The 26424-nt window shown below is 40.5% G+C and overlaps 4 protein-coding genes across 4 annotated transcripts; 2 read left to right on the top strand and 2 right to left on the bottom strand.

Annotated features, from left to right (window-relative positions):
• Window positions 1-2634: 2634 nt before the first annotated feature.
• LOC127766037 (squamosa promoter-binding-like protein 6) lies at window positions 2635-10025 on the top strand. Its single transcript, XM_052291045.1, has 11 exons — window positions 2635-3726; window positions 5394-5575; window positions 6136-6438; window positions 6521-6750; window positions 7539-7613; window positions 7687-7794; window positions 7886-8003; window positions 8105-8246; window positions 8367-8505; window positions 8593-9174; window positions 9398-10025. Exons 1-11 carry the CDS (start codon window positions 3134-3136, stop codon window positions 9833-9835), a joined length of 2910 nt encoding a protein of 969 aa, XP_052147005.1. The 5' UTR covers window positions 2635-3133; the 3' UTR covers window positions 9836-10025.
• A 186-nt stretch (window positions 10026-10211) lies between these two features.
• Window positions 10212-13784, bottom strand: LOC127766038 (tRNA:m(4)X modification enzyme TRM13). The gene is made up of 9 exons (XM_052291046.1): window positions 13569-13784; window positions 13384-13470; window positions 13001-13297; window positions 12678-12909; window positions 12122-12179; window positions 11840-11926; window positions 11582-11713; window positions 11266-11404; window positions 10212-11052 (listed from the first exon to the last, which is right to left on the bottom strand). The coding sequence occupies exons 1-9, from the start codon at window positions 13691-13693 to the stop codon at window positions 10815-10817; spliced, it is 1395 nt and encodes a 464-aa protein (XP_052147006.1). The 5' UTR covers window positions 13694-13784; the 3' UTR covers window positions 10212-10814.
• A 430-nt stretch (window positions 13785-14214) lies between these two features.
• Window positions 14215-16157, bottom strand: LOC127767932 (short-chain dehydrogenase reductase 5-like). Its single transcript, XM_052293421.1, has 2 exons — window positions 15353-16157; window positions 14215-15239 (listed from the first exon to the last, which is right to left on the bottom strand). Exons 1-2 carry the CDS (start codon window positions 15403-15405, stop codon window positions 14456-14458), a joined length of 837 nt encoding a protein of 278 aa, XP_052149381.1. The 5' UTR covers window positions 15406-16157; the 3' UTR covers window positions 14215-14455.
• Window positions 16158-20500: 4343 nt separating this feature from the next.
• LOC127766798 (uncharacterized) lies at window positions 20501-26385 on the top strand. Its single transcript, XM_052291944.1, has 10 exons — window positions 20501-20701; window positions 21702-22564; window positions 22837-22966; window positions 23055-23509; window positions 23613-23693; window positions 23777-23875; window positions 24636-24794; window positions 24881-24967; window positions 25105-25176; window positions 25811-26385. The coding sequence occupies exons 2-10, from the start codon at window positions 21773-21775 to the stop codon at window positions 26111-26113; spliced, it is 2178 nt and encodes a 725-aa protein (XP_052147904.1). The 5' UTR covers window positions 20501-20701; window positions 21702-21772; the 3' UTR covers window positions 26114-26385.
• Window positions 26386-26424: the final 39 nt, after the last annotated feature.

The following is a 26424-nucleotide window of genomic DNA, read 5'->3' as shown; positions in this document are numbered from 1 at the left end:
GGCAACGATGTTGTGATAGCTGTGGAGTCGAAGCTGCTGTGTCGCCAGGCGACAAGCTCGGCAACGATAACATTTGCCTCACGAAGTCGAAGCCTTTGTATCGTTTACAACAAGCTCTTTATTGATAGCTGTTTTGGGCTCCGCCATTTTTCCTTTTTCCATGGTGTTGGTAGCTTAGGTTAGAGTGTAGTGGTTTTCGCCCAGTTTTTCCATAATTAACTGTGCATTGTAAGGTTTGGTCTCGTTTTCTCTTTAAAATAAGACACCTTCATTTTTATATAAAACGTCGGCAATGGCCTGACCGTTCGAAAAACTACTCCTACTTAACAGTTCTGATCTATACCAGTACATCTTTCTCATTGACTTGATTTAGGGCAAATCGCTGGATGACGAAGTGATAATCTAATATGTTAATTAGCTACGACAATAAGCGAGCGCGGGTGCCTCAAACATGATGTCATTCTCCAAGTCATGGCCTTAATTAAACATACTTTCTAGCCATAATGGAAGCATCAACTATATATATGGTGGATCCCTGATGATGATTGCTAACATGATAAGGCCACGATTAATTGTCATCAGAAAGAGGGAACTAAATCAATTAAACTGAAATTTTCACTTGCTATAGGTTTATGGGCTTGGTAGGTGGTGATACACTAGCTAGCACATTGACAAATAACCACGTTGATCTGACCCATGGAGGTGAACTTTTTCCCCTTAGATGAATGGAATGAAACTAATGCTACATCACATCCACACAAATGATAAAATGATTAATTAATTAACCCTGTCACTGCATTATCATAATAGTAAGTGCTGCTAGAGATAGCGTGGATTTTATAATTTTGCGGTGGACTCTCGGCGGATTTTAGAAACTCGTGATGGCAACACGTGGTACATATGCTTGCCACGATAACATGAGTAATGCCGCGTGTAGTTAACAAGATAGCCACGTTGTAGGTTATATCAATCTTATTGACACAACTCGTGACGACACTATGGCTACGGCGTTGTCATTTGCTACGATATTGAGACCATATGACCATAAAGGGTACTTCCAACAAAAGTGACACGGCCATGATGGCACTGTGGCTACGATGGTGTCGTTTTTTATGATGCCGAAACTATGACTATAATGAGTACTTCCAACTAGAGGTGACGAGAGACACGTCCATTGATAAATGTGATCGATGGTTATATGGGTGGATTTATAAAAATATAAATGCATGAGTATGATTCAATATTTGGTTATCAACGTTCCGCTCTGGAAGCGCATTATACAATAAATTTATGAGAATGGCATACAATAATAGTATATATTTACAACAATATATTTTTATATGCCTTTACTATGTTAAGAATTGTAGAACAAATAATGTGTCCATATCAAGATAGTGAATGGCACCTGGTAATTTATTCCATGAGAACACAAACATTGTCTTGCTCCAAGTTCTTACATGTTGCCGGAAAAGTGCCATTGATCGAGATGGTAATGAATCATCTCATCTTGATTGGAACGATTAAATCTTTTACTACCATCATGATGTGATCCATTATTTAATTTGCCAGATATTGTTGTCATATATATCTATGGACCATCTATTGTTATCACACAATTTTATGCAGTTAGGATCAGAAAGTTTTAATCCAGTACTCATTATGGCTAAAAATCCTCCTGTTTTACATTTGACGATTTGAATATTCCGATCGATCTCCATAGTTTTAAAAGAACTTCCTTATTTGATGGGTACTTCTTGTTAGATACCAGTATGTACTTACACATGATTTAATGACAATTTGCATGATGCACGCAGTTGAATGCTTCTCCCCCTCCTACGTAAATTGGAACGGGCAGACTTTGGTCCAACAACTCACATTTGACTTTCTCACAACGATCTATCTTCTGTAGACTGCGTACTTCGTCGCCAGCCAATGTGAGTGTCATACATTTCAATGCTTCTTAACACGTAGCAGTACCGCACAATAACTTTGCATATGCCCCACAAAGTAACAAATGTCTCCAAACATTTATGTGAGTAATTATAGTTTAATATAATATAACCTTATTGTTGTCACTACATTTGAACTCTATAAAAATGCAATGGGAATTGGGGAGTGAGGATTGGACATAAAATAAAAGTCCAATACCCAACTTCATAAATATTCTGCAACTCAGTAATTGTATGCATACACTGTAAAATCATAAAAAAAATGCAAAAAGAAACAATTAATCACATCATCCATATCAAGTTAGACCATATAAATTAAAGTTGCTTTGACTTTTCTCTTATTCAAATTCATTTAAATTTGACTGAATTTGCAAAAAAAAAATATAGGAACATTTTCAACACAAAACAAATATACTATCAAAATGTATTCAATGTTATATTTAATAAAACTAATTTGGTATTATAACTGTTGCTAATTATTCTATAAAATTTAATAAAATAAAAAGTAATATGAATCAGAGAGAGTAAATTACAGTAACCTGCATATGATTTATTTTCCCCTAGGCTGCGCGGAGAAAATTGTCGTGTAGCCAACCCGGGGTGCTCCTTGCAAAATAGGCGCCCCCTATTTGTACCATTCCACCGCGCTACGCGTCCCCATCCCATCCCCCCTCCCTCCCCTTCTTCTGCTCTTTCCCCTCTCCCCCACTTCTCTCGTCTTCCTCTTCGACTCTTGCAGTTTAGTCCACTCCATTCCCACCAAAATTCCTCTCTACTCCCAAATTCCCCCCACCCCTCCCGGCGAATTCCCCCCCTCCGCCGCTCGATTCGGCGCTCGAATCCGCCGTCTCCGCCGCCAATTCGCTCGGTCCGGCGGTTCGCTGATCCACTCTCTCGTTTTTTTGTTTTTTTTTACCTTCTTACGCGGCGATTCGGGGTGTATGAGCTCGGTTTCGCGGCGGGTTGGTTGATTTGCTCCGCCGCGTCGGAGGGCGGCGGCGCGGGGAAGAGGGGGGCATGTGGGTTTCGCTGGTCTGGATCCGTGGGTGCGTGGGCGTCACGTTCGTCGACTACTTGGGCGGGAGGGAAGCCGAGTAGATCCTTTTACGCGGTGTTCCGGGGAGGGAGGTGGTGGTTGAGGTTGAGGTTGACGAGGGGTTCTAGGGTTTCGGGGGCGGGGGGCCATGGAGGCTGCCCGGGTCGGGGCGCAGAGCCGCCACCTGTACGGCGGAGGGCTAGGCGAGCCTGACATGGACAGGCGCGACAAGAGGCTGTTCGGCTGGGACCTCAACGACTGGCGGTGGGACAGTGACCGCTTCGTCGCTACGCCGGTGCCCGCCGCGGAGGCGAGCGGCTTGGCGCTGAACAGCTCGCCGTCTTCCTCCGAGGAAGCCGGGGCCGCGTCGGTGAGAAATGTTAACGCTAGAGGTGACTCCGATAAGAGGAAGCGGGTGGTGGTCATTGATGATGATGATGTGGAGGATGACGAGCTGGTGGAGAACGGCGGCGGGTCACTGAGCTTGAGAATTGGGGTTGATGCTGTTGCCCATGGAGCAGGGGTGGGTGGTGGTGCTGATGAGGAAGACAGGAATGGCAAAAAGATCAGGGTGCAGGGAGGCAGTCCTAGTGGCCCCGCGTGCCAGGTGGAGGGCTGCACTGCGGACCTTACTGGTGTGAGGGATTACCATCGACGACACAAGGTCTGCGAGATGCATGCCAAGGCTACCACTGCTGTGGTTGGGAACACTGTCCAGCGGTTCTGCCAACAATGTAGTAGGTTAGTTTAATTCAAACTACTACTGCCTTTCATTCTCATTCTATAATTTGTTCATATTGGAATGATTAGGTAGAATATGCTATGCAAGTTTGATGCAATGCGGCTAAACAGATTCTAGACCCTCGCAAACTTCCAACCCTAACGATTTTGTAAGCATTGGATTTTGAAAGTAATCCTGATGAACATGGTAAATTAAATTGATAAAATGATAGTTAAAGAGAGGAGTTGGTGTGATCTATCATCTGTGCATGTTCAATCTAGATTGGCTGAGATAAATTTATACGTAGACTTGTCTGTATTATATACTTTCTCCGTTTCACAATGTAAGACTTTCTAGCATTGCCCACATACATATAGATGTTAATGAATCTAAACACATACATATGTCTAGATTCATTAACATCTAAATGAATGTGGGCAATGCTAGAAAGTCTTACATTGTGAAACGGAGGGACTATTATGGAAGTAATGATTTTGGATCGTACATTTTGATTTTGAAGAATAATTTTAGGTATATTTTTTTTCCTTCTCATCCTAAAGTCAAATTCTCAAATTCATGATGATATGATATTTGTCTGCACCTTTTGAGCTTAGAGTGTAATGATTCTTTAACTCAGGACGTGGTTTATTAATTTGACATCTGTCACAGCATATGGGCGCAGTGGTAGTAAAATGAAAAGGACACCATAATTTGTGGAGCAAAGACTAAAATGACGATGCTTATGTTGTAATTTGTGAAAAACACGGACTATCAGTCATAGGCAAGATTTAGTGATGATGCTGGAAGAAGTGATCAACATAGTGCCATGCTAAGAGAAATCGTTAGGGATTAACTCTTATGAAAGCAGTGAATACAACCGAAAAGGAGTCGTATTGCACAACCCATTTGAATATACGATATAAAAGAAAATGTTCGAAAGTAAATATATTATAAAATGGCCTATGCCCTTCTAGCTGTGCCTGTATATCTAAGATCTATGTGGTACTGCCGATGGCTCAGCTCAAAATTACAGTTGTACGTGTCATAATAATCAGATTGCTTTCTCTCGTAATTTCTTTGGATTATTTTCTCTTCAAAGAAAATACTTTTTTATTTCCAACATCTGTACTGAGTCTGAAATTAATTTTTTTTGGGGAAAAATTAGTTGAAGTTGACAAAGCCAGAAACATTTTTGCTAAGATATTTTTTGAATCGTAGAATTTCTGAGACCATTTTTACATTTCGTAATTGCTAGAACTAGTACTGCACGTTTTTCATGGACCAGTATTTTCATATATTCTTTTTCGTCTGATATAAGAGAACATCTGGTTCCTTAATGTCCTCATTTGTGCATCCCACGTCCAACAGTAATGCTTTCTTTTGCTCACCCTTTTCTGTGTGTGGGTTGTTCCTATGCTTAACACCACTGTCAACTTTTAGAAAATATTGTGAATTCTTCTTGGGCACTGTCAATTATAATAGTTTTTACAGTATTTGTTTTTCATGCATATTTTTTCATAAATGTTTCAAAGGAACTGGCACTCTGTTCAAGGAGTACCGTGTGATTACATAGTGCTAATACTATTTACAATGTACTGTGCTATGGTGCCATAGTATGCATTTTTTTTTCAAAAAGATATGGGTGAACTCTGTAATTACTGTACATGCTTACATGTTCCTTTTACAGATTCCACCCTCTTCAAGAATTTGATGAAGGGAAGCGAAGTTGCCGCCGACGTTTAGCAGGCCACAACAGACGAAGGAGGAAGACCCGCCCTGAAGTTGCTGTTGGTGGTTCTGCATTTACTGAGGACAAAGTTAGCAGTTATTTATTGTTGGGTCTCCTTGGAGTATGCGCCAATTTGAATGGTAAGTAAACATATTCTTATTTGAACTGTAGGTAATGTTTTTATGGTACAATAACATAGATCCTCCATCTGCACATATGTATTGGTGAGCTGGTACTAGTATAGTTTGTTTTCAATTGCGTACTTGAGTTTGACTTTATCTGAATATGTTTCTGAGTGAATTTACTTGGTATTGATTGAAATAAGACTTCTGATGTTTTCAAGTAAGGTAGCTTTTATGTTGTATATGGTTCTTGTTTATTGGAAAGGTTGTTAGTGGCATAGTTTCTAGGACTACAAAGACTGTAGTGTGGTACTAGATGAGTTCATAGTTAAGTCTTATGTTCAACTCCCAGATTTGCTTACAGGAAATTTCCACCTTTGTGTCAAGATTGCCTATCCTATGTCAAGACTTCACAACAGCACAATTCTGCAATCTTTTAGCCATTTGCTTAAATGTAGAGCCTCCCAAAATAACGTAGGAATACTTCTAGTGCCTAGACTGGACTATTATGAACATACTTGGTCCATGCAAGCTAGTTTTATGGTAATACTCACAGGACTCCACAATTGTACTTGCAGCTGACAATGCTGAGCATTTAAGAGGTCAGGAGTTGATATCTGGTCTTTTGAGAAACCTGGGGGCAGTTGCCAAATCATTGGATCCAAAAGAACTCTGTAAACTCTTGGAGGCATGCCAAAGCATGCAAGATGGATCAAATGCTGGGACCTCTGAAACAGCTAATGCTTTGGTAAATACTGCTGTAGCAGAGGCTGCAGGGCCATCTAACTCTAAGATGCCTTTTGTGAACGGTGATCAATGTGGCCTGGCATCATCATCTGTTGTACCAGTACAATCAAAGTCTCCCACTGTTGCAACTCCTGGTGAGATGCACAACATTTCTAGCCCTTCAGTGAATGTTTCCAAATGAAGATTTTAAGTTACACTAGTGGCTTTTTTTCACAGACCCTCCAGCATGCAAATTTAAAGATTTTGATTTGAATGACACTTATGGTGGCATGGAAGGTTTTGAGGATGGGTATGAAGGTTCACCTACACCAGCTTTCAAGACAACTGATTCTCCCAATTGTCCATCATGGATGCACCAAGATTCTACTCAAAGCCCACCACAGACTAGTGGCAATTCAGATTCAACATCAGCTCAGTCACTGTCAAGCTCAAATGGAGATGCTCAGGTTTGCAAATTTGTTCCTTGCAACTTAATGTAAAGAAAACTAGTTTCCCAAAACTAAAGGGATCGCTTCAATTTTCAAATGCTCACGACTTATTGGTCTATAATAACATCCTTATCTTTTGATAACAAGTTAACAAGAGGTACATACCAAATAAGGAAATAACTATCTTAAGTGGGCATTAGTTCAAGTGGGATTTTGAACTGGAAGGGGATTTTAGTGCACTTCTACAAGGGTTGGAGTGCTGTCAAACATGCCTTAATTTATGCAGTACTAGATATGCTTCAGATTCTGTGTTAAGGGGTATATAAGTATGAACTTAACTGTACATTTTGAACTTCTTAAAAGTTACACACTTACACGTGCATGACTTTTCAGTACCTTTACTAGAAAAATTGTTGCAGATATCATCAAGAACCAAAAACATTAAGTCTGCAGAGAAATTTGAACAGAATGCACATTTTCCCAGATCCAAATTTAACTGACTCATCTGCACCAGTGAAATGTCTAACTAATTCATCGCATCTGTTTCTCACATAAATGCCACATAAACAAGGTGAACTGAACTACCTTTTGATCAGTATAAAGAAGTGCATGAAGAAAGAGAATTTCTACTGATAACAACAGTCGGTCTAGTACATACGTATTGAGATGCCAAATGCCAGTATTTTCTATTTTGTAATATTGCATAGTGGATTTGCACCTCAAATATGTTGAAATGCGCGTGCTCTCTCTCTCTCTCTCTCTCTCACACACACACACACATTGATTGTCATTATGAATGCTTGCAGTGTCGGACTGATAAAATTGTCTTCAAGCTTTTCGAGAAAGTTCCTAGTGATTTACCTCCAGTTTTGCGATCACAGGTAAATTATGCATTCCCTCAGCAACGTGGAAGAGTAAATATCGTAAATCTAACACTTCAATCCTGAATTTCAGATTCTTGGTTGGTTGTCCAGTAGCCCTACTGATATAGAGAGCTATATTAGACCTGGTTGTATTATTTTAACAGTATATCTTCGCTTAGTTGAGTCTGCATGGAAAGAGGTATGATTTTTCAACTAATTATTTCATGTCATGACAATGATCTTTTTGCTTAATGCTTGATAGCTTGATGTTTTCCTCTTATTTACTACAGCTCTCTGATAATATGAGCTCATACCTGGATAAGCTTCTGAATAGTTCCACCGGCAACTTTTGGGCATCTGGTTTGGTATTTGTAATGGTACGGCATCAGATAGCTTTCATGCATAATGGTAAGCCCGAATGCTTAGTTAGCGCAGTGCTCTTCAAGTTCTATTATACATATTTTACATCGGAATTTTGTTATTCTCACCACTCCTTTATATCACTGCAGGTCAACTTATGTTGGACAGACCACTTGCAAACAGTGCTCATCATTACTGCAAGATTTTATGTGTGAGACCAATTGCTGCTCCTTTTTCAACAAAAGTGAATTTCAGGGTAGAAGGCTTGAACCTAGTCAGTGATTCCTCAAGGTACTTTGCCAGTTTGCATCTACAGTTTACATATGTTTGTTCTTGATGGAGACACAAATGTAGGTTGATGTTTGCTTAAGCTTACTTGTCATCTAAAGATTGATCATCTCATGTTTTCAGGCTAATTTGCTCATTTGAAGGGAGTTGTATATTCCAGGAAGACACCGATAATATAGTTGATGACGTTGAGCATGATGATATTGAATATCTGAACTTCTGTTGTCCTCTCCCTAGTTCAAGAGGGAGAGGATTTGTGGAGGTACAGCTTTTCATATGTCTGCTGTTTTCATGTGTCTGTTTTCTGTCACAACCTTTGAATTTACTAGAATGCCATCGTTAATTTCAGGTTGAAGATGGTGGATTTAGCAACGGCTTCTTCCCTTTCATAATTGCTGAGCAGGACATATGCTCTGAGGTCTGTGAGCTGGAGAGCATATTTGAGTCCTCCAGTCATGAACAGGCAGATGATGACAATGCCAGGAACCAAGCTTTAGAGTTTCTAAATGAGCTGGGCTGGCTTCTTCATAGAGCAAACATAATATCTAAACAGGATAAGGTTCCTCTAGCATCCTTTAACATATGGAGATTCAGAAATCTTGGTATATTTGCCATGGAGCGGGAATGGTGTGCTGTGACCAAACTGCTGTTAGATTTCTTATTTATTGGACTCGTTGATATCGGGTCCCAGTCTCCAGAAGAGGTGGTGTTGTCAGAAAATCTGCTACATGCTGCCGTGCGGATGAAATCTGCCCAAATGGTTAGGTTTCTGCTGGGATACAAGCCAAATGAAAGCCTGAAGGGAACTGCAGAGACATTCCTATTCAGACCTGATGCTCAAGGCCCTTCCAAATTTACCCCCCTCCATATAGCAGCTGCCACAGATGATGCAGAGGATGTATTGGATGCACTTACTAATGATCCTGGACTGGTATTCCCCTTATCTATAATCCTTAGGATATGGTTTTAAGTATTTGCTCGTATTCTATGTGCCTTTTGCACAGAAATATAGACTTCCGTTGCAATTGATGTTGGGCACATCAACAACGGTGCCGTGCCATGTGCACTATAGATCTTTCTATCCTAGTTTTTTTAAAAAATGAATTACATTTGAATATCCTGTCTAATCTTCCTGCTGCTACCTGTTATTGCAGGTTGGGATCAACACGTGGAGAAACGCGCGAGACGACGCAGGCTTCACCCCAGAAGACTACGCTCGCCAGAGGGGCAACGATGCTTACCTGAATATGGTCGAGAAGAAGATCAATAAGCATCTTGGCAAAGGCCATGTTGTCCTCGGCGTCCCTAGCAGCATACACCCTGTAATATCCGATGGTGTGAAGCCTGGTGAAGTCAGCCTGGAGATCGGCATGACCGTGCCGCCGCCAGCACCGCGCTGCAACGCCTGCAGCCGTCAGGCCCTGATGTACCCCAACTCGACGGCGAGGACCTTCCTGTACAGGCCAGCGATGCTGACCGTGATGGGCATCGCCGTCATCTGCGTCTGCGTCGGCCTGCTACTCCACACCTGTCCAAAGGTTTATGCAGCTCCTACATTCAGATGGGAGCTGTTAGAACGTGGACCAATGTGAGGAGGAGCTTAGAATGGAATAAGTGTAGTTGTGTTTTATGTAAGTCGAGAGCTTAGTGTGCTGGCTAAGATCAAAATAACAGTACTATGTGAGGAGGATGATCCTTTGTATTTAAAGCAGGATCGTTTCGTTTATATAAAAGCTTACATACCGTCATTATTAATTATTATTGATTAGTTATTATTATTTATATTATATTTACCGCCTAACATGTAAACAGAACATATGTTCCATAAAATTCATGGTGTGGTTGTAGAATTCATTCTTTCCAGAGCTTCTTGTTGGAGCCATGCTTCTGGCTGCTTTCGGTTCATTCTAGACTTCTAGTTTTGTGGCTACAAGATTTTGTCGGTGTTGTATTGTTGTAAACTCGGAATAAAACATTTTTTTTCGTCAGCATTGTATTGTTGTAAACTCAGAATAAAACATTTTTTTCATGCGCTTTGTGAGTGTTGTATTGTTGTAGACTCGGAATAGAACATTTTTTTTTCATGTCTTTGCGCTCCTTTTTTTTTCTTGTCTATATATCACTTGAGATCAAATGTTGATTCAGAAACGATGCTGAATCTTTCTCAACATATTTGTTGTCCAAGTGCACTGGACGCTCAAAATGCGTGAAAACCAGGTCGATTTGAAAAGTTTCTCAAAGTACTATCATGATACTTCCTATCTCGGAGCTTGTTAATGGTACGCTATACGCATCGGCATAATTGTATTATCAAACCCAACGGTAACTAGTGAGATAGGAAAAGATATATTTCAGCACTATGTATCATTCAAAATGTGATTCAATACTGGAATTTCACATGGAGACTGCTCTCATATTGAAATTTCACATGGAGATATAGCATGCTCTCCGGATGTTTTTGGCTTGCACACCTAATTTTTCACTGAACTGATGAGCACCATATGTCATAAATTATACAACCAAAATTTGCGAACTTAATCAGGTTCAAAATGGAACATGTAAGCTTCTTTTTCATCCTGATAAAGACGTACATTTTGCAATGAGTAAGTGATTCTCTGGAGAAATATTTGATGGGACGTAGCTTACAAGATCTGCATCTAAACCCTTCTCTCTAAGCCATAATAGCCTACCAGTATCAATAATATCTTTACACATAAACCCCAAGGCAGCTCTCTCCCCTGCTGGTATACTTCGGATGAGTCTATCGATTCCGCTGACCTCCACATCAGACTTTTCTGCTTTTCCACACCTGTAAAAAAACGTAGCAACAAACATATTAAGCTTCCGTGACACCATTCGAGAATGATTCAAGAAAACGAACTGTACCATGTTCTTGCCCATACATGATGCATCATAACAATTTAAAAGGGTGATACTTCCCACTAAGATTTGAACAGATGATCTTTTATAGCTATCAGAATGTAGAAGAAAACTAAGGCTTAGTTCAACTAATGGTTCTTACCTGTCTTCTACAGATGAGTCTTCAACCTCTAAAGAGGAATCCGGGGAGCTGTGATCACCATCCACAGCCCAGCTGCTAAACCAAGTCATGGTATGGAAATCTTCCTCTGTAATCCCTAACCCCGAGAGGAATGTCTTATCTGCAATGAGAACAGGAACATTATTCTCTAAGAAGAAAATCTAAAGGTTTTACTGCAATTTTCAAAGGAGGACGGTATAATATTATATAAAGTAGTCAAAGCTGTAAGCGACATAATCGCACGATACATCCTAAACAAAAATAATTAGCAGCATTGGCTGGCAGAAAAAAAATTTACTGGCATAGTGATTCCATTGGCAGAGATGGTGGCAGCAGGTGGCCAAAGCAAGGCCACATAGATTGCTTTTGCCATATTCTTTTTCATGTGCCTGGTTATACCGTTCATGAAGGCAGCACATCATGGTCATATCTGGAGAGGACAATATTCATTATATACAATCAAGCAATCAGTTAATCTCATTGTCATGTATTATACATCAGTTTGTCGGAGTATAAAATCCATGCATAAATTTCATATGTTAGAACTTAGAACCACCTGTTGCAGGTCCACATAGATGCTTTCCAATTGCTAGATAATGAAGTCCACTCAATGCCTCTATTCCTTGAAGGTTCAAATCTTCAACTGCATTGTGTTTATGTTTCTTATGAGTGCTTATATCTCCTACTATCTCAAATCACAGGGTATGAATGTGACAATTCGTTTTAAGAACACAGAGACCACCCACACATGCATATAAGTGAACTGATAACAAACACATTTGGCCTTCAGCACCAAAGGTGCCTAAAAACCACTTCAAAGAATGAAAAGAAATCTTACTATCAATTCTCAAACGCTTCAAAGTAACGCCTTCATTTTGTCGCAAACTTCGATCAGCCTAGAAAGTACAGAGAAAAGGAAGAAACAGGGCAACAACAGAGCAGTCAAAGAACCAACCTAAGCTGAAATTAGATTTAACACAACAAGCACTTTCAGAAAATAACAAAACAATAAAAGTTTTACTGCAAATCATGAGGAATACAGCAACAATGCGTCGAAACAAACTCAAACTTCATAAGGCACTAGACACAGATAGGACAGTGCATTAAATTCAAAATCACTGTAAACAACCTATACATGCCTTCATACTTAAAGTTGAGACATCTTAATCAACGAACACAAAATACTGAATTAACTATTGTTGAGCATAATAGCAAGCCAATAAATTGCAGATATATTCTAATCTGGCACAGAAATAAGTGATGTCCTTCTAAATTTCTACATGAAAAATAAGCTGAAATTGATTTCAAAAGGTCGAATAACCAATGGCAACTGTCCATGTTTGACAAGCTCAAAGTAGATATCATCCTGAGGCGATATGAACAGAGAAACTGACCTTGAGCTTGTATGATCTTCTCTCAACCAAGAAAACATTCCTAATCCCGTAGCAGTCTGCCAGCATCTGAGTCAAGTACCCTCTCCCTGCTCCGAATTCCACCACTGCCGGAGCATTTTTCACACCATTCTCCTCCGCCACCTCACCTCCCTTCTGCAGCAAACCAAATGCCTCCATATTGCCAATGATGGATGCCTGCTGCGTGACATGCTTTTCCTGGTATGGCACCTTCCTGCCCAACACACCAGCTTAAATCACTCCTCACTACAAAATCCTCAAAAAAATCCAACCCTTACACCATCAAAAGTGGTAAGCACACACACCTATCAACCTGGTTCCTCATCCAATTGTCGCAAGCATCTGTAACAAGAAATGAATCACGCATTGCCATGGCCGCCAACGCATGCGCCAACTTGATCTTCTCAATCAAGGCGCGCAATTCATCCTTGGTGAGCTTGTGCACCAATGCACGCTTAGCGGCCGAGGTGACACCCCCACCGCCTTCTCCCCCACCGGAGTTGATGCCCTTGGAGTAGAACGGCTGCGCTGCGAGCGCCGCGGCCTGCTTCTTGAGGGGGCACTTGCCGACGTGCGCCTCCAGGTTCTCCTCGAGCACGGTGCTGCCCAAGACAAGGCGGCATTAGCGGATAGGGACGCTGGTGATGGAGATCACTTGGCGGTGGTATTGGATTTTGGGGGGTCTTACTGCGAGGGGTCGACGGGGCAGGGGACAAGGCGGCGGAAGGGCGCACCGGCATCGGAGGCGGAATCCGGGAGGTGGTTCCCACAGTACCTGAGGAGGAGGAGGAGGAGGCGGCGATGGGGGTTAGGGTTAGGGTTAGGGTTAGGGTTCAGGGGTTAAGCAGGAAGGTAACTCGGAGAGCTGCTTACTGAGAGGTTGGGAGCGGAGTGTTGGCGCAGTGGCGGCGCTTGTTAGGGAGCCAGAAGTGGCAACGGCCCGGAGGCGGAGGAGGCGGCGGCGACGAGGGCTTCCGTTTCGCCGGAGCACGGCCCATCTCTGACAGCGGCGGCGGCGAGCGGGAGACGCCGGAGGCGGAGAGGGAGCAGAAGTGCAGACCCCCGGTGTGAACACAACCGAAGGGGAAATGAGTGACGTCATTGCTAAATTTGCATCTTATGAATTTGTTTTTTTTAAAAAAAAATAAATTTCGAGTGAATTCGAACATGTGAAGGTGTCCTCCACGTTTGACACAAAATCAGATTATCGTACCGCTACATATCCCTTATAAATTTGACGTTAAAAAAAATATTACTACATTACTCCCTCCATTCTCATTTATTAAACACCACGCACTAATAAACTAACCAACGTCAAATGAAAAAAAATAGATACTCCCTCCATTCTCATTTATTTGACACCGGTTAACTAACCCACGTTAAAAATAAAAAGAGATAGAGGGAGTAGATTGAAAAACACAATAGCCATTTTTCATTCGCAGAGCGATACTAGAACTAACCGAGAAGAGACATAAACACAAATTATGTCAGACAAATTTACAAATTCAAAACTCAAAAATTGTTACATGAAAAATCATGCTCCACTGAGTCCAAAAGGTTGCATCATGATGAGATGCAATGGCAACCAACATATAATATTACAAACGAACAAACACAATTTTACAAACCACATGCTATGACACCACGTCACCATTGATGGCCTAATAAGAAAAAGGGATCATCTTTCCAGTCAAACCGCGGTAAAATTTATCGTAAAGATATGTTTTTCTTTTAAATTAAATTAATGGCGTCGGTCCGTGTCACAGGCCGACGGACTGGAGCACGGCGTAGTTGACGGCGGTGGTGGCGCCGTCGACGACGAGGTTGTGGCCGCTGACGAAGGCGGCCTGGTCGGAGGCGAGGAAGAGCATGGCCTCCGCGACGTCCGCCGCCTTGAGCACCTTCCCGCGGAGCACGTTGTGGGGCTCCGCCGCCGCCTCCATCTCCTCGGGGCTCATCCCCGTCAGCCCGCAGCTCAGCGGCGTCGCCACGCCGCCGGGGGACACGCAGTTCACGCGCACGCCGTGCCGCCCGAGCTCGCCGGCCGCCGCGCGCACCAGCCCCAGCACCGCGTGCTTCGACGCCGTGTACGCCGCCGGCCCGAACCCGCCCTGGCACGACGCCACGCTCGCCGTGCACACGATGGCGCCGCGGGTGCCGCGCGACACCATGGCGCGCGCCGCGTGCTTCACGCACGCCGCCGCGCCGCGGAAGTTCACCGACATCACCCGGTCCAGCGCCGCGAGGTCCATGTCCACGACGGGCCCCGTCGGGAGCAGCACGCCGGCGTTGCTCACCATCACGTCGAGCCGCCCGTGCTCCGCCACCGCGGCGGCCACCGCCGCCTCCACCTGCGCCTCGTCCGTCACGTCGCACCGCACGTACCGGCACCCGCCCCCCGCCACCGACGCCGCCACCGCCTCGCCCAGCTCGTCCTGGACGTCGGCGATGACCACCGTCGCGCCGCACGACGCGAACAGCCGCGCCGCCGCCTCGCCGATGCCGCTCGCGCCGCCGGTCACGATGGCCACCTTGCCGTCCATCCTGCACGCCCCCGCTCAAATCCACCAAACGAATTCGACCCAAACCAATCCAACATCCTCAAATCTAAAAAAAAATCAAACGAAAAAAATTACTAGTAGCTGCGAGTGACTCACCTTGGCTTCGACATGATGCAATGCAAAAGCTGTTTCGTGTCTGCCTTCTGCATCGGGATGTGGTTGTTTATATAGTGCTCAATTCGCTTTTAAAAGTCGTCAACTATGCCAATATTTTACTCAAAAGCAAAATTCTTTTTAAAATTCAGAGGAATGGGCATATATATCCGTACACGACGAGTATAAAATACTCCAAAACCCAATTCTATTATTAATCCAAACCAACAGAATGCCACATCCTTCAAACCTTCAATTCAATATTTCATCAATTAGGTAGCAGCACAACTAAAAAAAAAAACGAAAAACAAGTATCCAAGAACACGGTGTTTCCAAATCCAGTGAGATCATCAGACAGACAAATCCCAGAGAAACAATAGACATAGAAGCATTGAAAAACTCATCAGAGTTTCAGTTTTATAATAGATGGATGAAGCGGAGAAGACGAGCTGAGCTGGAGAAGACAAAAGCGGTTGATCCAAGCACGCTGTCATGTGGTGAACACCATGAACCCTAATCATCTCGCGTTGCAAATCCGGTCCCAATGCTCATGGCGCTTTGCCTACCATCACTGCCATTAGCATTTAGCGGATGAGAAGATGAGCTTAACAAGATCAATTCAAGAACAGAAAGGATAGGAGGAGGAAATCTAGAGTTGGATTTGGGTTGGGTCGCTGCCTTCATTTCTACTGCTAATGATTACTCCACGACAGGGTCGGCTGCAATGCAATGCTGCATCCTGATCCTGCAAGAAACTCCATGCACTGCATGTTCACTTTCAGGAAAAGATGCAGTCAATCGAACGCGAAGCTTGCCGGGATTTCTGTTCTTGCTTGTAATTGTTGCTGAAGCATTCCACTCTCGTAAGTTTGCTTATGACTGATAAGCGTGAAAAAATAAACAAGCAACCAAAAATAATTTATATGCAAAACTTTTATATTTACGAACTTAGCGATTTAAAAGCTAGTACTTAAAAATAAACTACAATGAAAAAACCTCCAATCAACTGTAAAATTAAGTTTTAAAATTCTGATTTAGGCTGTGTATAACTATATTGTCGGTGCCTGTCTTACTAACTTTACTGTTACCGTTACTGTTAGATGCTGCCTGTTGGTGACTGATTGCCTGACAGAAGAAAAGAAAAGAAAAGATAATAGATACTACAGGTATTGTTCAGAGAACGACAATAGTGAATTGTCTGTAATGTGGTATGGTCAATGGCCGCAATTATTGGATCTCACGCCAGTTTTCTCGCACTGGCATGTTTAATTGTTTGCACTGCTGCTGATGCTATCTCCCAAAGTCAATTAGCTTCAGATTAGTTATTGGCTCTCTGACCCTGCTGATATGACAGCTCCCTTGGTTTCATCTGCCAGTAGGATCATTTGCAGTAGTCAAAGCACAAGACTTTTGCTTCAGAATTGACTTCTATCGCACTGAATGACTGAATGACCATATCATTTGAAGTTTGAACTACTAGAAGAATGCAATGTTTTCAGAAGGAGCACAGTTCCTTTTCCTGTGCAAAAGTTTGATTCTCGGATCAAAGAATTACACAGTAGCAGTGTGCTTTGTAAGTAGACTTTCAAAGCAGTATATAGCACTTGAACTGAGTTGCATGGATGGACCATACATGTGACAGGACCAGCAGACATCTTTCAGAAGAAAATAGGGGAAAACTAACACACTTGGAATTGAATTTTTGCAAATTGAAGCAATAGTTCAGATAGATATATATGGACCAGCAAAGGTGAGCTGTTACCTCAATGTCTATTGGTTATTACCAGCTAGAGTTTCTTTGCATTTAATGACGAAATGCTTTGAAAAGCACTCAGACTATGGAAGGATTTGAAACAAAAGGGACATGGTAATTATGCACTAAAAGAAATTAAGTAAACCAAAACACCAACACTATTTGGTTGTTGTCTACTAGTACCAACTACCATTTTTTCCACATTATACGTAGACATAGTAACTATTTACACAGTGTTATTGATATTATCTTCGATATGTCCAAAAATCGGTTAAGCTAGTACCATTTAGAAAAATCATTGAGGCTAACTACCTTGACACGTCTTGATCAAAAATAGCTGTGGGATTTATTATCCTATGAACACAGGTTCTTTGCCTTGCCACTTATGTCAGCAGCGACAACGTATATACATTGTATTGTACTATGTAGCCTTCCTGTACTGTTCAATGTTCATGCATTCATGTAAGTCGCTGTTAGTTGGCCACTGTCGGTCTAAACGAATCAACGTGTTGGAATTGATGGATGCGACTCTGCTCACTGCACTCAATGATCAGGTTTATCCTACACAATTCATCTGTCTAAATGATTAGTAAATTATACTCCCTATTTTTTTAACTAACCAACGTCAATTAGAAAAAAAAAACAACAGAGGTAGTATAATATTACTCCATCCGTCCCATTTTAATTGCAGCCATGGTTTTTCGCGCATAACTTTAACCGTCCGTCTTAATTGAAATTGTTTTAAAAAAAATTAAAAACATAAGTCACGAGTAAAGTACTATTAATGTTTTATCATCTCATAACAACAAAAATACTAATTATAAAAAAATTTCAAATAAGATGGACGATCAAAGTTGAACGTGGAAACTTATGGTTGCATTTAAAATGAGACGGAGAGAGTATGATGCATTTGACTTATAGTAATGTATAGTAGGACATACATATTACAACGGGTATAGATAACTGTAGAATTCACATCTTCCTTGGTGTTAGTGTATAGATAACTGTAAAATTCAGATCAATCTAACATTGTCATGACAAGTGACGACTATAAGAAGCAAACTTTCGTTTTTGCTATAAAAACTTTTTACACTGCTTCCTAGTGAGAATAGGAGAGGATGCAATTTAGTGTTGGTAAGAAAAACCATGGTAGTCATAAAAGATATAATATAATGTCATAAACAAGACAGGTGTGGGCTGGCCGCTATAGGCTGGCCTTCTAGTTCTAGGGCTAATGGGCTATTGCGTCAATAACTAATCAACTATGTTGTCAGCCCTTAGGTAACCACATTGCCTTTTCTTAATAAAACCGTTCAATATTTTACTTGGAAGTAAAGATGAGACTACAAACACGACTTTGTTTGAGCTTTGTATTCCTTTTACCCATACATCTTTTCCTTCTCTTTTAAGCATTTATATTTGTATTCAGAAATATTTTCTGGACTAGATAGAGTACCAAAGATGTTGTTATACCTAAAGGCTTTCTATGGAACATGTGATTTGAAAAAATGCAAAAGAAAATGAAAAAAAAATAGAGGATTGGAGTGTCATATATGGACAAATCCTACATAAATTTGAAACATAGTAACATACTATGTTTGGATGGTTCATGGGACTATGAATTTGATATAATCATAAAATGGGTATGCCAACTCACAAGTTTTTTCCTCATCCATCCCAACCACATTTTTCTACCTAGACCTATCCCTGGGTATCCCTATATTCATATTCATATTAGACTGAGTTTATTTCACCATTTTCACAACTTCTATTTTCTCGTTTTCATGCACATGATTTTCAAGCTGCTAAATGCAGTTATTTTTTTGCAAAAAAAGAGAGAAAAGTTGGCTTAAGACATCGGGCCTGTTCACTTTGATGCCAAAAAAACCTTACCAAATTTTGGCATTACCATTTTGGCAACTTGCCAAAATTTTGGTAGGATTTCTTATATAGTTACCAAAATTTGGCAGCAAACTAAATGTAGCCACTTTTTTTAAGTGAACAGGCCCATCATGCCAATCCATTTTAAGTTTTTTAAGCTAACAATACACCGTTTTGTTTTGCGTGCTGTGGGGGAGAGGTTCCTAACCCCATTGTGCAACACAACCTTATTTGGGTAGGGGATAGATAAAAAAAATATATCCATTTAAATTTTGGATATAGTGAGGGTATTACTCATTTTGTCCATTTTATATGAACCCATTTGCTATGTGTAAAATTTAGACCTAAAATTTTTAAACTAATGTTCATATTAAAAAAAACTGATTGAAATTCGGGAGATGATTTATTATATAGAGGAGCAACTTTGTATAAATTTTGAACCATTTCTACATGGTCAATTATTTTATTTTATTTTTTATTCTATTTTTTAAAAATTATATTTCTACTTGGACTTTATTTTTATATTTAAAATTTGTATTGTCTCTTCACTTACCCATTGATGAGTAATACTCAATTATGGGATGGATAAAATTGAGTATGAATAAGTGTTACCCTTTATGCTTCCCTGGTGGCAGACCAATAATTATGCATTTTATCAAAAGGAAAAAAAATAAATTAACATATAGCAAAAGAGAAAAAAAATAATACTATTAATCAATAACAAAAACTTACTTCCTCCGTCCCATTTTGAGTGCAACCATAAATTTCCGTGTCCAACTTTGATTGTCTGTTTTATTTTATTTTTTTTTGTGATTAGTATTTTTGTATTTATGAGATGATAAAACATAAATAGTACTCCTTCATTTCCAAATTGATCATCATATAATGGAATTCAAAATTTCTCAAATTGATTATCATATAACCGTATGGACATAGATTTCATCAAAATACAATTAATGCAGCATGGGATAATATGTACATGCTAAGGTGTAATTGGTATAGTGTTTAATCGATGCATGTATTATGGGAGAATGTGTGCATGGTGTCTTGATTGATGTGATTTAAATTATCATTGGTCTTGGTGTATAAAGATATATGATGATCATTTTAGGAAGGAGGAGTACTTTACTCATGACTTATAGTTTTCATTTTTTTTAATTTTTTTAAATACGATATATGATTAAAGTTAGATGTACTCCCTCCGTCCAAAAAAGAAGACAAACCATGGGTTTCCGTGTCCAACGTTTGACCGTCAGTTACGCATAAAGTATTAATTATGTTTTATCATCTAACAATAATTAAAATACTAATTATAAAAAAATTCATATAAAACGGACAGTCAAACGTTAGACACGGAAACTCAGAGTTTATTTTTTTTTGACGAAGGGAGTAGAAAACTATGGCGACACTTAAAATGCTGACGGAGGGAGTAAGACAGATACCAAAATACCAATATCTCATATTCTCGGGCATCCTTGCGTAATTGTGCCCAAGAAAAAAAGAGCAAATCGTGGCGTCGTGCAGTGCGGTGCGTCGAGGATATTTTCCCCGCAGAAATCCTAAATTCCCCCGTCCCCTCTCGGCGTCGACTCCTCGTGAGTGACTTCGCCCGCCGCCACCTGCGCCACCGCCGATCCCCATCCGTCCCGCCACCGCGAGCGGGCGAGCAGCGGCGCCGTCGTCCGTCCGCCCTGCTGCTTCCGCCGCATCACATCCCGGTGAGCATCCCGTCCTCTTCCTCATTCATCTCTCTCTCTCTACCCACCCACTTTTTTTTTCTTCTCGAATTTGTATTAACCCTAGCTTCTGTTCTAGAAATTTGCGTTAGACTCAGTACTAATAACAGTTTCTTTGCTCCCAAAATTTTTCGTGGGTTCGACTGAACCCCCATGTGGCCATGTCCGTTGTTAGATCCGCCACTGCGTTATATCCTCGTGTTTTTGATTGGGTGGCTTATCAAATAATAGGTTTCTGAATGTATTATACAAATATCTTGTGCAACCTACCCTTTTATGGTTGTTATTGCCTTTATTTAGGTCTTTGCTTTGATACTCTTTTAGTAGAAAAGGCTTGCGCTAACCTCGAATCAGTATTCTGTTACTAATGCTTTTAGGTCTTTGCTTTGGTACTCTTTTAGTAGAAAAGGGCTTGCACTAACCTCGAATGAAAATTCGGTTACTAATGAGTCGGGGCATCGCGACAAAACACTAAACACTGAAATGTAAAATTAGCTCTGTCCTATTCTGGTGTAAATTAGTTAATCAAAATACACTTCTGTTGTCATCCTAAACCAACTATTCTTAATTCTCAGCCATGACTTCAATTTCATGTTTCTCTTGTGATTGGTTGGGGCTAAAATTTGTTCAATACAGTTTGTTGCTCAAGGGATGAATGCCAACAATTTACTGTCACTCATTGATGTAGGTTCCGTTAACACACTTTTACTATGTCTAATGGATGAGACTGCATTAAGTAATCGATATACCCTCTTAATATGCTATCCTTTCAATGTAATTCGCACCCGAGTACATTAACCTGCTGACAGTCACATGCAATTGTCTCTTGCTGAGTGCATGTACTGCATTTGAGTCCCAGTGACTATTTATGTGCTTAGAGATTAATAAACTTCTTATTATATGGAGCACTAAAGCATGGCACATATTTTCTAGTAGGTTTATTTTATATCCATCCTTATGGCATGTCTTTTTGTACCCATAGGTACTGTTTTACCAAGGAAATATGGACAGATTTGTATAACATTGCCTAAGCTTTGAATCTACTTTGAAACCATGGCCCGAAAAGGAAGTCAAAGTAAAAGTGTTCTGAATCATGCTTCACCTAACCGACAAAATGCAGCTAATTGTGAGGTACTAAATACACCAGAAAGTGATGTGATGGATGGTGAAAATCGAAGTTCACATGTTCAAGGTGGTTCAAATGTTTCTGGAGTAAACTATGGCCAGAAAACAAAAGGTATCAAGAAGAATAACAGAAGCAATGGCATTTCATCCTCTGGCAAATCAGATGACAGAGCCTCAAAAAAGCAGTCAGTGGACACCAATTATGATATAGGTAATTCAGGAGAAAATGACAATGAGTTATCATCCAGCACTTCCAAAGCAAGAAGAGATAGCAAGAGATCATCACGGCGTGGATGTGGTAAAAACTCATCGATAGAACAAACCCCAATGCCAGTTTTTGCAGAAAAAGTTTTGGAGAAGACCAGGTGCATAGCTTGCATGGCTGCATCCATTTTTAGGGCTTCCGTGATGTATATAATGGAAGAAAGCAAATTGCTACTTGAGAGAAATAGGCCAGCAATCACAACTTTCATGGCTATTGTGCACAAGGGGCATGACTATGTCCGCAGCAAAATTAAGTATACTTATCCTATTTGTCGGGCATGGATGTTTAGTGCTGGAAAGTTGATATTGCTCTTGTTGGCAGTTTGGTTCAACTGCAACATAAGGGGCTTCGATTCTTTGCTACGCCTAGGGACAAACTCACTCCTTACAGTACTTTGGTGCAGTACACTATCAGTTTTTGCAATGATTGGACTAAAGAAAATGCTAATATTAATGGTATGATTCAGCTATCCTTTTGCCTTTTGAGTTGCCTCTGCTGTGAATGTTTACTAGGCTATGTTGCATGATGCAACCAAGAGATATTATTGTTGTACAGTTCTTGCCTACAGTTCGGTTTTTCTCCACAAAACAACATAACTATGATGAAATAATGCAATGAGTATAGATTAATGGGCATTAATAGTGAAAGTTTGAATTATGAAATGGAAATAGATGCTCCTGACATATTTTCGAAAACATTCATCAATTCTATTCTCTCTGTGACCCAGGTAATTGCTGCTGCTGTAGTTGCCTTTGTTGGTCTTGGTTTTGCTGTTCTGGTTATCGCAGTGGCTGCAGTGGTGATTTTGTGGCTGTATGGAAGCTTTTGGACAACAAGCGGCATCATAATTCTTGGAGGTAATATTCTACAGTTTGTTTACTATTAGTCAAGTATATCCAGCACTTGAGAATGTCTAAGAATGCTGTAATATTTCTTGAATCACAGGTGCTTCCTTTTTCCTGAAGCATGAACGTTTTGCATTGCTTGTCACCTGCCTATATTCAATGTATTGTGCAAAAAGCTATGTTGGATGGCTTGGGTTACTTTTGAGCCTGAACTTATCTTTCATTTCAAGTGATGTTCTTGTGCAACTCCTAAAGAACAATGTAGACAATAACAAATCTGCTGGCTCTTCAAGGAACTCTGAGCAAAATTCAGGCAAATCAGGCTTCTTTGGAGAATTTCGACAATCATCAGCAGATAATACCTCACAGTCCGAGTATGCTCAACCATCAGATCGGGGCCCTGGCGATCCTTCAACTAGTGGAGCTGAGAAAGAGTTGACCTCTGAAGATGAAGTGTCTCGTTTACTGAACTGCACTGATCACTATTCAGCATTAGGCTTCCATCGTTATGAAAATATAGATGTATCATTACTCAAGAGAGAATACAAGAAAAAGGTGATACTATAAACATTAACCATCATTGTGCACCAGACTGTTCATGTTCTGCAAAGTTGTAGTATGTAAAGTTATTTGTTAATTAAATTTAATAATTTCGCAGGCTATGTTAGTCCACCCTGATAAGAACATGGGCAATGATAAAGCTGCTGATGCATTTAAAAAACTTCAAAATGCATACGAGGTTTGCATGTATTTCTTGTTGAGTTAACCGCATATCTGATAAATATCCTATATATTAATGAGGCCCCAATTCAAAATACACAGGTTCTTCTTGATTCTTTGAAACGGAAGACATATGATGATGAGCTAAGGAGGGAGGAGCTTTTGAACTACTTCAGACGGTTTCAGAGTGCTTCTCAAAAGGTCTTATTAGATATTCCTTTTTCTGAGTGTTCATTTGTGCTTTGCTATATTTTTTTTCCTAAATCTTCTTTCTTTAAAGTAGTTCCAAGCAGCATGCTGAGAACTATTTGCAACTGCTGATAGCCCATGAACTTTGGTTGGCTCTTATCGGATGAAAACTGTCTAGTTTAGCTGGACTGAATCCTCAATTTTTGTTGTCCAAATGATTTTGAAGCGCATGTGGAATAGCTTGCATTGCATAACTAAAGTAATTATATATATATATACATATCTTTAAGTATCAAACAAGAGGATGAGCCTGCCTGAGGTCCTGGGTGAAACTGAATTGGTCTTTGTCTGATTCATGTTATAGATTAACAGTTTGTGTTATTGGAGCAGGATTCTTGTTATAGCTCAATGGTAGATTCATATGCGGCATTTGGCAATTGTAGTTTTGGCAGTTGAAATGGTGTTATACTTGCAATCTTGTCAAGCACTACATCTGCCAAAAGCAAAATTTTGGCTTATCACCATCAAATGTTTTTTTTGTTCTGTGGTCAATTCACTAAAGATGGTCTGAAGGAAGTGTCAGTATGCACACATGGTTTTACTTGTACCAATAGTATTTTAGTAGTATGTGCTGCAAAGAAACTGCTTTTGGATTGGGCATATTCTTCCTGGTTTCCTATCAGTTGCTTTAATCTGTCGTCTTCCTTGTAACTGGTTATTCTTCTGGTTGGCTTGATATTCTTTTCTTATTTGTTTTCTCTCTAATTGCTAGAAAGGAGGAAGTGGTATTTTTCGACAAGGGTTTAGCCCTTCTGAAGGTGTTGATGAAGGACCTTATGGTTTATCAAGAAGAATAGCCTGCAAGAAATGTGGTGACTTCCACCTGTGGATTTATACAGGAAGAGCTAAATCGCAAGCTAGATGGTGTCAGGTATTTTCTTTTGGCATGTGGTTATTTTTACTTTTGATACCATGCTTCAAATCTGTTATGAAACTGCTGTGTTTTCTGCACCATAGGACTGCAATGATTTTCACCAAGCTAAAGATGGGGATGGATGGGTTGAGCAGTCTTTTCAACCAGTTCTATTTGGGTTGCTGCACAAGGTAATGTCAGGTTATTCGAGCCCTTGCCCAATACTGAAAATTCAGCTTCTTTTTGAACTAAGAAGAATTATTTGTGTGGTAACTAGCGATCAAAAATGTGCTATGACTGTCATGTAATGTTGTTTATTGTTATGCAGCCTGAATTGCCTCATGCATATGTTTGTGCTGAAAGCATCATTTTCGATGTCACCGAGTGGTTCACCTGTCAGGTAATTCAGATATTCTTCAATGAAATTTCTGATTCGTTCAGTTGCTTGTTTAATATTGCTCCAACATGGTGGCTTGTTTTGTACATAAGGGCCTTATCTATTTTATTCTTCTAACAATGTTCATGCAAGACAATATACAGCAAGGGTTGCATGTTGAATGCTCATAGCTATGATCTCTGGTCTGTACGGTATACAATACACTATCATGTAGTTCTGCGCTTTAAAACGTATACAGATGCTATGCAACATGATTACTATATGCAGTATTGCCGAAATGCTAAATTATTTCATCCACTGAAAGCTTTGTTTTAGGTCATTAAAACTGTGAGCAGGGACATTAAGGAGAACAATTATTATTGTTTTTTAAGACTAACGATTACTAATATCAACTTGAAGATCTGGCAAAAAGTAGTACTGGGGGGGGGGGGGGGGGGATTTCTCTATTCTCCATGTAAGGCCTTTGTGTTATGGATAGGAAAACATTACACTATTCACAGTAACACAAACACATAGACTGGTTGAGGTGCCCAATGGAGTTATCCAACAATGTGATGCACCGACAAATTGTCTCTGCCTATTGAGCAGAGAGAGAATAGAGATTTATGAATTGATATGCAACTGTTCTGTTCTTCAGGGAATGAGATGCCCCTCGAACACTCACAAGCCGAGCTTCCATGTCAATGCCAGCTTGTTAAAGCAGAATAGTGGCAAGGGGAGCACCTCGGCGCAGAGGGGTGGAGGGATCCCTAATGGTGTAAACATGGATGGCGGAATCGATGAAGAGGAGTTCTTCGAGTGGTTGCAGAATGCAGTGCAGTCTGGCATGTTTGAATCGTTTGGCGCGCAAAACGAGCCCCCTTCCCCTGGAAGTGGAAGCAATGCCAAGGGTAGTAATAGCAGTAGTAAGAAAAAGAAGAAGGGCAAGAAGCAGTGGTAACTGAAGAAGGTCCGATAATGGCGATTCTTCTTTGTGAGCAGAAAGAAGTAAAACAGATGGTGTTTGTTCGGTATAGTTATGCAGGAAAACACCCCAATAATAGGGGTCCTAGATGCTCAACCATCCTGACTCGCTTTAAGGCGATGCCATTCAAAATCATGATTCAACTTGCTGTGATTTTTCATATGGAGAATTACAAATCAGAAGAGAAGAAAGGGCCATGTATGTGGCAAAGATTGTTGGAATGTAAAGCGCAAAATATGTTGAGCCTACATGAATGAATTGTTTGGACAGGTAGCGCAAGCTACAAT

The sequence above is a fragment of the Oryza glaberrima genome, chromosome 3 (assembly GCF_000147395.1).
Source record: "Oryza glaberrima chromosome 3, OglaRS2, whole genome shotgun sequence".
Classification (NCBI taxonomy): Eukaryota; Viridiplantae; Streptophyta; class Magnoliopsida; order Poales; family Poaceae; genus Oryza; species Oryza glaberrima.
Note: the sequence above shows the minus strand (reverse complement) of the source record. Positions and strands in the feature narration are given on the sequence as shown.